At 47.7% G+C, this 12,384-nt stretch overlaps 1 protein-coding gene across 5 annotated transcripts in view; it reads left to right on the top strand.

Annotated features, from left to right (window-relative positions):
• The window catches only part of ZDHHC14 (zinc finger DHHC-type palmitoyltransferase 14), a 300,740-nt gene that overhangs the window by 208,476 nt on the left and 79,880 nt on the right, over positions 1 to 12,384 (top strand). For 4 of the 5 annotated variants that reach the window (XM_017958196.3, XM_017958195.3, XM_017958193.3 and 1 more), the window contains exon 3: positions 6,479 to 6,637. The exons of the other annotated variant lie outside the window; for it this stretch is intronic. In XM_017958196.3, coding sequence (XP_017813685.1) covers positions 6,479 to 6,637 — 159 coding nt within the window. The remainder of the gene's footprint in view (positions 1 to 6,478; positions 6,638 to 12,384) is intronic. 5 annotated transcript variants of the gene reach the window in all.

Below are 12,384 nucleotides of genomic sequence, written 5' to 3'. Positions count from 1 at the left end.
TTGGGATTTTTCCTTTTGCAATGTAAGAAAGCAGAGTCCAGTGACTGTATATGGTAACACATAGACATTTGATCCCTGAATTTGGGGCAGGAATAAATCTGATGGGAGACAAATGGATCTTTCAGAATGGAAGTGCTCTGTTATTCCTTCAGGAAGAAAAGGTGACTTACTTGAAGTCACAGGCGGAAGTTAAACAGCTGATAGAAGGCCTCTGGTGAGCCCAGGAATTCTGTGTGAAACAACTTAATCAACAGGCAGCTTCCCATCCCTGAGCCCACACACTGCACAGCCCCAATTTCTTCATCCCCAGCTCCCCTAATTTTTGCCCACAGGCTGATTGCAAGGGTAACACTAGATGTAGGTACTGTTATTATTTCTGTCTCCATGCCAACAACGTCCACCAATGGGTTGGGGAACTATATGAAGGAAGAGACCATTTCAAACTTTTACATACTCTTTCAAAATGCTTGTGTATAAAAATTTCCTTGAAAAATACTGACTTGGGACGGGCACGGTGGCTCATGGCTGTAATCCCAGCACTTTGGGAGGCCGAGGCGGGCGGATCACCTAAGCTCAGGAGTTCGAGACCAGCCTGGCCAACATGGCAAAACCCCATCTCTACTAAAAATACAAAAAAATTAGCTGGGTGTGGTGGCAGGAGCTTGTAGTCCCAGCTACTCGGGAGGCTGAGGCAGGAGAATTGCTTGAACCCAGGAGGCAGAGGTTGTAGTGAACCAAGATTGTGCCATTGCACTCCAGCCTAGGTGATAAGAGCAAAACTCCATCTCAAATAAATAAATAAATAAATAAATAAATAAATAAATAAATTTTAAAAAATACTGACTCATATATACTTGCCTAACTGCTAGAGGTTTTCCCCCAAAAATTCTAGTGTTTGACCCACTAGCTATTGCAAATGCCTATTATTATTTTCTCAATTGCTGTATTTAAACCACAAAGAGCAGCCCAAAGAGGCAGAGGCACAATTGTTGCCAACAACCAAAGGAAACCAAAAATCCAAAAAAAAAAAAAAAAAAACCCAAAACCAGAAAAGTTGAGTAGAGCAGGAACCCTCCCTCTGCGTCTCTCTTTGTGCCACATGACACAGGCCACAGGTGTTTGTGATCTCCAGAGATGAGAGAAAGACTTCATGATTGGCCACGGCCTCAGGCTAGAACACCGAAGAAAAAGTTCCTTTGTGCTAAGATTGGTATGTGAAGCCCTGGGTTTCCAGCCCCCTTGTTCCCGTCTGCCCTGGATGCAAGCGTGCCTGAAAGCCATGGGCCTAGGCAGCTGTCGGATGCATTGTGTGGAAGAAAGAACAGCGGGGCTCCCTGAGGTACACAGCTGCCCTCCTCAGCCGGCCGTTTTAGGGGGTGCCGCCTGGCCATGCGAGGTTAGCTCTGGATCAGCAGCAGCTTGTGGACACGTTTTGAAAGAGTCAGATCCACAGAGCACCTTGGAAAGGCGTCCTCTGCAAGGGAGGGGCTGAAAGCACAAGAGTGGCCTGCCTGGTGGACAGCATTGCAGCACTTGAGGGCCTGCGGCTGTGATTCCCAGGCGGGGTGGAGGTGCAGGAGCATGGCAGTCCTCCATCTTGGGCATCTCCTATGTGCTAGACCCTCTGCTGGACGATGGGGACTTGAAAGTGGATAGGCCATGGTCACTGCCCTAGAGCAGCAGGAAGATCTGGAAACAAATCCTCCTGACATCATCGGTACTGGGTCTTCCCTCCAGCCTGTAAACACCACCAGCAGAGAAGAAATCTGAGTTCCTGCTGTGTCCCCAGCTCAGAACCCAGGGCTGGCCCACAGTAGAAGCACAATACAGATCTAGTGGCTGGATAAATAAACAAGGCAGGCGTAGTGAGAGCCCAAAGGAGGAAACAAGTAACTCTGCTTGCAAAGTGTTTTCACAAGAGAAGCTGGAACTGGCCCTGAAAGGATAGGATTATCTGCACAGACAGCAGGAGAGGGAATCCTGAGCAGAGAGAGTATCACATGCAAATGCCTGGAAGTAGAAAACAGCATTGCCCGCTCAGGGAAACCCAAGGAGGCCACTGTCTTTTGAGCATAGGCTCCATGGAAGATCGTGCAAGGAGAGAGAAGGTTCACAGATTGTGTGCTGCATGGGAGGGCCTGAGTTTCTTGGTGGGACTTGCATTTAGAAAGCTGACTCTAAGGGCCAGGAGAACAGATCAGATCAGAATGGGTAGCAAGACAGGCTCGAGACTTGCTGTGCTCATCAGACAACCCAGCAGAGCCCTCCCAGGACCCCAGCGGCCCTCCGCAACCCCTGGTGCAGCACTGGCTTATAGTAAATCCTTCATAAATATTGGTTGACTTTTTTTGTGGCATAGCTGGGCCCTGAATCCAGGTCTTCTGATTCTTCCATTTTTTTTACATAAAGAGCTCTCCAAATATTTAGTCAAAGGGTTTTGGGTTTGGGTTTAATTCTTAAGCTTCAGTTTACTATGTCTTTTGAATTCTAGCTTTCAGCATTTCACCTCTTTGTAACAGAGGTTCAGTCTTTTAAAAAATGCACTTTGGAACTAAAGATCAATAGAGTTTATCTTCAGGAGTGCCAGCAAATACTCGCTTTTTCAAGTCATTGCTACTCAGAACTAGGCTATTTAAATAATTGTAGTGTTGAAAAATTTGTCATTCCTGCATTTTAAAATAATCACCTTCACGATTCAGTTTCTAAACTTTTCTGATGAAATGAACACACATGTTTGATTGAATTCGTATTTTTTAAAAAGGTATCAGGTCTAGTTTTTCTACCCGTGTTTGCAGGAGTATATAGAGGCAATAGATTTCACAGCTGACATAAGGATTATTATTAATCTAGGCCTCAGTGGCACCCAGCTGGCAGAGAGAGCTGACCTTATCTTTGATGGGTTCAAAACCAGTGATTTCTATCCAGTGCTCAGGGGAAGCACACAGCCGTGCCATCTCTTTGTTCTCTCCTTATTACAGAATCAGTTGCAAGGCCTCCCTCTTCTTAAGGCCCCCGCTTTTGGAGCTCAGCGCCTCTCCAGATGCCTGTGACGTTAGTGCCATTTGATGGGGCAGCCACCTGGGGTGCCAGGCAGATGGGGCATCTGCCAAAAGAGGGTATCCTGCTTGGCAGGGCAAGGCCACCCAGAGTCCTTGGACTGGCTCCACAGCTGTTCAATTATTCTAAGCAGAAGGTTTGGGCCTCAGGAAGAGAGAAGTAGAAGACCTGCTTCATCCTCCTGCCGTAGCCGCGCCCTGCCCTCCACACTGCCTGCTCTCCCTCCAACCTGGAACTTTAATTTTTCCATGAATAATTCATGGCCAGCAGCAGTTCAAAGCACTCTCCTTAACTCTGGGATTGTACTTTCACAAACACCAAAGCCTTAGGCTAAAGGGCTATGGCAGATTTCCAGACCTCTGACAGCCATTTAAAGAAGATCGAGGCTGGGCACAGTGGCTCGTGCCTGTAACCACTTTGGGAGGCCAAGGTGGGAGGAACACTTGCTTGAAGTCGGTTGCTCAAGACCAGCCTGGGCAACATAGTAAGACCCTGTCTCTACAAAAAAATTTAAAAATTAGGCTGGGCACAGTGACGGTAATCCCAGCACTTTGGGAGGCCAAGGCAGGCGGATCACCTGAGGTCAGGAGTTTGAGACCAGCCTGGCCAACATACAGTGAAACACCATCTCTACTAAAAAAAAATACAAAAATTAGCTGGGTGTGGTGGTGCACACCTGTAGTCCCGGCTACTTGGGAAGCTGAGGTAGGAGAATGGCGTGAACCTGGGAGGCAGAGGTTGCAGTGAGCCAAGATCACACCACTGCACTCCAGCCTGGGTGACAGAGTAAGACTCTGTCTCTCAAATAAATAAATAATTTTAAAAATTTAAAAATTAGCCAGGCATGGTGGTGAATACCTGTAGTCCCAGCAGCTTAGAAGGCTGAGGTGGGAGGACCACCTGAGCCTGGGAGGTCAAGTGAGCTATGATAGCACCACTGCACTCCAGCCAGGGTGACAGAGTGACACTATTTCTAAAAATTAAATATATATATATATTTTTAAAGAAGACTGCAGGGAGGGGCATACCTTTTGGAGCCCTTAAATCATGACATGTTGAGTCGTGGGTACTGTCAGTGAGTGAGAGCAGCCCTGCTTGGGGGCAGAACGGCACAGCTCTCCAGATACACTGAGCTGTTCTAAATCACCAAGTACTCTGTGTGAAAATACTTGGGTGTGGGTGTGTTCTGTGATGTGGCCCCTCACCTGACTAAGCTTGTTCTCTAAGTTTAGCTCTTTATCATGCAAGTGAGTGTATTTGAGTACATAATAAAGAGGCACATAGGAATATGTGAACTGGGGAGTATTTACTGGCACCCCATAGTGGGGTTCTCAAACCTGAAAGTTTCAATCATGGAGAATCTCAGTGAAATGCAGATCCCCATTCAGTTGGGACAAGCCAAGAATCTGCTTCTCTGCTAGGCTGTCAGATGATATGGATGCTGGTGGATCACTCTTGGAGCAGGGCTTCTCATCTTTGACTGCAGATTCCCATCTGTATTACTCCATTTTCACTCTGCTATAAAGAACTACCTGAGGCTGGATAATTTATAAAGAAAAGAGGTTTCATCGGCTCACAGTTCCACAGGCTGCACAGGAAGCATGGCTGGGGAGGCCTCAGGAAACTTACAATCATGGAGGAAGGAAAAGAGGAAGGAAGGGAAAGAGGAAGATCTTAAATGGTTTGGCTGTGTCCCCACCCAAATCTCATCCTGAGTTGTGGTTTCCATAATCTCTACATGTCATGGGAGGGACCCAGTGGGAGGTAATTGAATCATGGAGGCAGTTACCCCCATGCTGTTCTTGTGATAGTGATCTCACGAGATCTGATTCTTTTATAAGAGGCTTTTCCCCCTTTGCTTGGCACCTCTCCTCCCTGCTGCCATGTGAAGGACCTGTTTGCTCCCCTTTCTGTCTTGATTATACACTTCCTGATACCTCCCCAGCCCAACGGAACTGTGAGTCAACTAAACCTCTTTCCTTTATAAATTATCCAGTCTCAGGTATGTCTTTAATAGCAGCATGAGAACAGACTCATACAATGCCCCACACCAATGAAAGAATCTCTGCGGGCAGGACCAGGATCTCAGCAGTTCTGCTCAATGATTATTGCCCAGGATGAGTTGGTGTGGTGTGAGGGGCCTGAGTGGGTGATGGGACTGATTCCTACCACTTTGGAAATTAACCAAAAGTATCTTGCAACCATCTCTGATAGTATGTGCTTTAAGAGGGTGAGAGTTAAAATGAACAGTTATCTTTAACGTTACCAGCCCTGACGCTCCCCAGGACTGATCCAGTCCCTTAGGTCTGGCTTGTGTGTGTCAGCCAGAGAGTCTCAGCTGAAGCCCTCATGGAAGTTCTTGCTCTGCTCCATCCACCCTGTGCTCCTGTTCTTGACTGCACAGCCAGCTACCCTAACTTTCTTGACAAGGCTAATAGGACTGTGAGGAAATAGGACTAATAGGACAAGGCTAATAGGACTGTGAGGCGAAATAAAACTGGAAGTTTTGTCTTCCCAGAGAAAGGGGTTCTCAACCCTTGCCCACATGAGAATAACCTGGGTCATTCTGATTTAATGAATCTGGGACAGGGTTCACACCTTAGGGGAGTTTTAAAAGCTCCCATATGATCTTAATGTGAAATCAGAGACTATAAGATAAAATCGAAATTTAAAAATTCTACATGTTTGTATTTTCATTGACATTTTTAGAACTGGTTCTAAAAATTAAAGGTGCTATTGAGATGATAAAATGTAGAAATAATTTTCAAAATACATATTTAATGATTTTTTAAAAATGTATTTTTTACAATCTGCATTCTCCCCCTCCCATTCTATACTTGGCATTTTTGAGGAAGCCAGTGGGCAAAGTGAAGGGACCCTGGAGCTGGATTTGGAGTCCGGCATTCCAGGAGAGGGAATTAGGGTGGTGTGTTAATGAGGGCAAGGCTAGCAGCACTAACAAGTAACACCCTAGCCTTCCCAGGTTTAAGGCAGGCGTTTGGTGCTCATAGACCTGTGCAGGTGGGAAGAGGTCAGGGTGGCCCTCCTCTGTGCAGTCAGGCTACTCCTCAGCTGTGGCTCCCAAGGTGGCCCGGGGCCTCTCCTGCCGCCTGCAGGGAGGGGAGGGGGAAGAGAAAAAGGGGTGGGGCTCCATGGGAAGGGCCTGGCTGGGCGGGGCCATGTGTGCTCTGCTCCATTGGCCAGAGCTCAGTCATGTGGCCCCTGCACGTGTGCAATGAAAGAGGCTTGGGTCCCAGTGGAGGACGAGTCCCAGAGCCCCAGCCTGAGTAAAGTGTGGGCACCGGGGCCGTGCCAGCCACTGTGCCTGCTGCCCTGGAGCTCACACTCCAGGCAGACGGGTCCTGCCGAGGCCAAGGGAGGCTCTGAAGGGTGTGCGCTCTTTCTCTTCTTTTCTCCACAGATATCGCAAACGGCACCAGTTCAGGGGGGTACCGCCCGCCTCCCAGAACCAAAGAAGTCATCATCAATGGCCAGACCGTGAAACTTAAATACTGTTTCACCTGCAAGATTTTCCGGCCCCCTCGCGCCTCCCATTGCAGCCTTTGTGATAACTGCGTAGGTGAGTAGTGCCTGGGCGGAGTCTGGCAGGAGCCCAGATCATCCGGGTGGGCTCTGCGCCTCTCCAGCCCTGCGCCACGGAACACTCAGTAATGGTTAATATTTCGGCGCATTTGCATCTTGCCACTGATTGAGTTCACCGGGCCTAGAGTCACCAAATCTCTTTTTTAATCTCTTTACACCCTGCACCGCCCTTGGCTACGCCTCCCCCAGCACAGGCACCAGAACGGGGTCCTCTGTCTCCCAAGGCTGCCAGGTCAGCAGGCACTTGAAATAAAGTCATGTTGCCCCCAGGCCCCTGATTGCCGCAGGGCTGGCCACACACCTACGGGAGGCAGCCTTGTGCAGTCGTGTGTCCCGACTCCTCAGAAGGGCTGGGGGCGTTCAATCCCCAGTCCTTCTGGGGACAGGAAAAGAGGCAGGGTCCGGGAGCCTTCTCCCCCAGGGGCTGGAGTTAGGATCTGTATTCTTCCCGGAGAGCACCAAGGCCTCCCCTCTCTGCCTCCCAACTTCCACCAGGACAGGCTAGGGAAATAGGCAGAGGGGACTGAGAGCTCAGAGATCTGCAGCTGTAAGGCTGGGCCCTACCACCGGCCCAGCACTGGCCTTCTACAAGTGACCCGGGCCCAGCCCCTGGGATTATTTGGCAAGCGCCTCTTGTCACTGCAGACTGAGAGCTGCTCCCCACACCCACAGACCCTCTTCTCTCTCTGGCTGGAGCTGCCTAGAGATGAGGTTGGCAAGGAGATGGCAGAACACCCAAGTGACAGGAAGGGAAGGGAGTAGAGGACAAAAGCTTTGCCACAGTGGGGAAGACTCCTAGCCTGCCTGTAGCGGAAGTGACCAGGAGTATTCCTGGGAGAATAAGCGATGGAAACCCTGTTACCTTATAACTGAAAGGATAGGAGTGCCCCTCAGAACAAACCTAACTTCCCTTAGTAACACAGCATTGATTGCCAACACTCTTCGGGAGTCTTAGAATTTGTAGTCTCAATTCTTCTTGAGAAAAATAAGATTTTATAATGTACGTCCTGCTGTGCAAAGCAGTCTTCCGTTTATTTGTCTTAAATTAACTTTACCCTAACTTTAATAATCTACAGTTCGGCACAAAGCTCATGTTTTCGCTATCAGGCCTCATCTTGGTTTTCTTAACGTAGATAAATTAATTTCAGCCTTGCCTCCCCAACAGAACAGTGTGGAATGTGTTCTGTTTCTCCCATGTAGGAAGTAGCTGATAGTTAAGAGCATGGGATCTGGCACTGCACAGCCTGGGTTCAAATACCAGCTGCGTGACAGGCAAGGCACTGAAACGCTGTGTGCCTCAGTTTCCTCTTCTCGGTAGTGGGGTTGATAACTGCCTGCCGCATGGGATGGTGGAGAGAATAAATGAATGAACAGGTGGAAAGTGCCTGGCATGTAGCAAACACTCTGTAACTGTTAGCTGCTCGTGCTCTTGTTACTCCTCCTCCCTTGATAGTTTTGATTGGCTTTCTCTGAACAATGTCTTGACCTTCTATAGATGCAATGACCAAAACTACACCTAGTTCTCCATGTGGGGGCACACCAGGGATTCTACAAGGACACTCGACAACCTTTGTTTGAGCACCAGTACCCTTCCTGGTGACACCAGCCCCAGTGTCCGTTCCACACTTACCTTGGGGACAAATTAAGCTGAAGGAGCACAGCATCTTAAATGTCTTTGGGGGAACCGTCTACCTGTAGGAGTTCTCAGCACCCTTTCTTGGGTTGTAATTTTGACCTCCAGGCCTGTGACATGATGGGACAGTGTGTGTCTTACACCTGTGCACATAAACTCTTCTGTCATTCTGCATGCCTTCTCCTGGAGGTCTAATGCCTTATTCTAGTCTGTATTTTGGTAGGTAGGGTGTTGTTGTCTACAAAACTAAAGGTCTTACTGGGCACTGCCTTCTCTTTGTCATTTATAAAATTTTTACTCATTTCTAAACACCCCCAGTGTTTCCACTCATTTATCCTCTGTTTCTTGTCTCTAGGCTAGATTTTTTTTTTTTTTTTTTTTTGAGATGGAGTCTTGCTCTGTCATCCAGGCTGGAGTACAGTGGCGTGATCTCGGCTCATTGCAACCTCCACCTCCCAGGTTCAAACAATTCTCCTGCCTCAGCCTCTCGAGTAGCTGGACTACAGGCACATGCCACCACACCCAGCTAATTTTTTTGTATTTTTCTTAGAGACAAGGTTTCACCATGTTGGCCAGGCTGGTCTTGAACTCCTGGCCTCAAGTGATCCACCTGCCTCGGCCTCCCGAAATCCTGGGAATACAGATGTGAGCCGCCACTCCCAGCCTAGGCTAGATTTTTAATCACAGTCAAAACTTTCTTCTCAATCTCCTGTGACTTACTGTTTTAAAATTCCTTTTGGATTATTATCAGACGTGTTCTGAAAGTTCATATAATCACATTTGTTCCCTCCCATTGCCCACAGGTGTTTATGTCCCTTAAAGAACCCTGATGAATGAAATGTAAAAGCCCCTTATTACAACTATGCCTTTGCCTGGTGACAGTGTACTTCTGCATGTGAGTGTTTCCAATAGGGTCCCCTTCTGTGCACTCTACCAGCCATGAACCTAGAAGCCACCAGCCTATAATAGGCCAGGAGCCAGGCCTCCATCTTTCTGATAAATCAAAGTCACGGTGGCCACCCAGCATCCGCAACCAAACATGGTGGTGGTCTATATATGGGAGACCCAGAACAGGAAGGAGAAAGGGAAAGGAGAGGAAGTGGGGAAGTTTGGAGCAGGATCTAGAGGAGGAAAACTGGAGCCTAGGAGCACATCGCGAGCTGCAGCCTCTGAGTGGTGCTCAGGGCCAGCTCTGTGGGGGACAGGTGAAGGAGTAGCGTATGAGTGATCTAAAGTAAAGCTACCCCCAGGGCTCCTCAAAACACCACCCAGTGATTGAAACCTGCATAGCTTCAGTTTTCCGGTTAATTACGGGACGCTTGGGCCTTTGGTTGACTGATGAGCAGGACAGCGGATTGGACCTTCTGCATTCAGGAAAATAGAGTGGAAGGCAAATGTCTCCCACTGAGAAGTGTAATTGCAGATTAGCCATGATCTTATTTTTAGATGGAAAGTTTTTACTGAAAGAATTCTTTTTGCAGCAAGGGAAATAGCACAGTGGTATGCTGAAAGCTGAGGTGGGAACTTGTAGCTTCCCTTACCTTGTAATGAGTGGGTTTGAGCTGGTCCTTCCCAAGCAAAATAAATAAATGTCATTTAGCATGGGAGAGGAGAGAAGAAAAATGCAGCTTCCCAGGCCATTCAGAAGAGCAATTTTCTTTGCTGAATAAGTTTGAAAGTCATAGGGGCCTTTTCAGTTGAAGACTGAGGAAGGAGCTTTCTCTGGTCAAATATAGAGTTGATTGGCAGACACCAGTGGTTGGGGACCTGGCTCGGAGAACACAGAGGCCAGGGCTGAATCCTGGTCCACTCATTGAGTAATACTGGAACCTGGCAAGTTATCTGAATGTTCCCAGCTGTTACCACATCTGTAAAATGGATGTGATCCTAGTGCTACCCCGTAGGTTTCTTTTGAAGGTTAACTGAGATGGTGCCTACCACAGCACCCAGCAGACCTGAGGCACACTGAGGGGCCAGTAAGCGCATGGCTGGCCACTGATGTTCTCATCAGTGACGGGAATGCCTCTGTCAGTGCTCCCAAGTAATTGATTAAAACAAGAAGCGTCTTCACAAAGCAGTAGGAATCACCTTGTTTCTCTGTATCTGGAAGGATTTAGATGATCTACTGTGATCAATGTGAATATATTTTCTGTCTCTCTCTGATGTTGTCCCTGTTGCCTGTTTCCATCTGTCTGTTCCTCTGAATCCTTGTCTGTCTCTCTGGTTCTCTCTGAGTCTTGCCATCGCATTGCTTCTGCACATGTGGAACACAGCATTTCGGGTTGTTTATTTATCCAGGCAGGCTTTGAGGTTATGGGATATTTTTAAACAACCAACAGCTGGGGCCAGGGAGCCACCTCTTCTCTCTCAGATCCTCATATCCCTCAAATCATTAAAGCAAGAGAAACGGAAGGAGCTGAAGAGGCAAAACATGGGCCTTTGAGACCCTCTCAGGCTCACTACATATGTCCTAAAGCCCAGGTGCATGCTGCCCTCGTTTTTCTGACAGTGAAGGCCCTAGGAGGGATGTCTGTCCTCTGGTGGGCCCTAGTCCAGAGTCAGAATGGCCAGCAGCTTTCGCTGGAATGGGTATTTTTAGTACAGCCTAAACCTGTAATAAAAAGGGATTTATGTGTACTAGATTTAATCACACACTGTGGACAAACTAATAAAAAAGTGTGCTAGACAGTAAGATGAAACACTGCCAGTATTTGCAAGCCAGTTATACAAGAGTCTACCTCACTCTGGCCAGACCCAGGCAGCTTAGTCTAGAGGCTCAGAGGTGGCCTCTGGAGGCAGCTGCAACCTGGGTCCCAGCCCTGCTGTCCCGTCTGGGCACAGGGACTGTCTCTGCACCTGCGATGCCACATGTGGAGGGGCCGTGAAGACAAAGGAAGTAGTACATGGAGCCCTCAGGCCGTGCCAGCCCCCAGGGGGCACCAAGCAGCACCAGCCTCCTCCCACATCCAGGACGTGGCCTGGTCCCTTGTCTTCTGTCCTGTCATTTTTGGTGTGGGTGCCACAAAGAACCTCCAGGTGCCCTCTGCAGGGACTCAGTGCCCAGTCGCTTTTATTTCTGGCGGGACTTTCCCACTCTCTTTTAACTCCTTACAAGCTCCCTTTCTCATTCCCCCACCTCTTTCTGGCTGTGCCCTTCCTCTCCTGGGCACTTGACTTCATCTTACTGCACACTCTGCCTTCTGTCCCACAGTGTCTCCCCCTTGTTGCTCTCACTGCTTCCTCTGTGTGTGGGTTTCTGAGCTCAGACTGCAGATACCTTGTTTGTTGCGTACACTCCGCTGTGTGCCACCTTCAAGAACCCAGCCACTGCTTCACAGTTGTGCATTAAGAGGTTGGACATGGCAGAGATTTGGTCCTGTAGCTGCCTTCTGGTGTGGATTAGCACTTGGCAGTGTCTTCGTAACTATTTTGGTATGATGAGGGGGGCTATTAATTTCCCATAGGAAAGCAGGTCATTGGAGGGGAATGGAGGGAGCTGAGATTTGTATCCTTGTTGGAACCAAAACAAACAGGACTTTACTGATTCTCCTGGTTTCCAGTATCTCTTCATTTCACCAGCATGGAATAAGCATCTATGTATTAGGCACTGTGACAATAACTAGGTATGTGAAAATAAGAGCCAGTCCCCAGGGATCATTATTAAGAGCAGACCAAGGAGAACTCAAGGCAGTATTGTATTTATCATATTACACAGGTTAAAGTGTAATTTTATATTGGTTAAGAGTAGAATTAAGTCACCAACATTTATGCACCAAATAACATTGCATCAAAGTATATAAAGTAAAAGTTGTTAGAAAATACAAAGGTAGTTTGTTATACACATAATGCTAACATACAAATGACACAAAGATAGGTGAGAAACAATAGCATACTACGTCTGTTTTTGATGTCTCAGGTCAACAAACTCTAAGTAGAGTATACCAGTGTATAAGTATACTAAATATACGTTGAACTTCATTTTTACAAAGTGTACTTACCATGTTCAACCATTCATGGAACATTTACAAAAATTAATCATATTAAGCCCAAAACACTTTCCAACTTTCTAAAGGCAGATATCACACTGAAAA

Source organism: Papio anubis, chromosome 6 (assembly GCF_008728515.1).
Source record: "Papio anubis isolate 15944 chromosome 6, Panubis1.0, whole genome shotgun sequence".
Taxonomy (NCBI): domain Eukaryota; kingdom Metazoa; phylum Chordata; class Mammalia; order Primates; family Cercopithecidae; genus Papio; species Papio anubis.
Note: the sequence above shows the minus strand (reverse complement) of the source record. Positions and strands in the feature narration are given on the sequence as shown.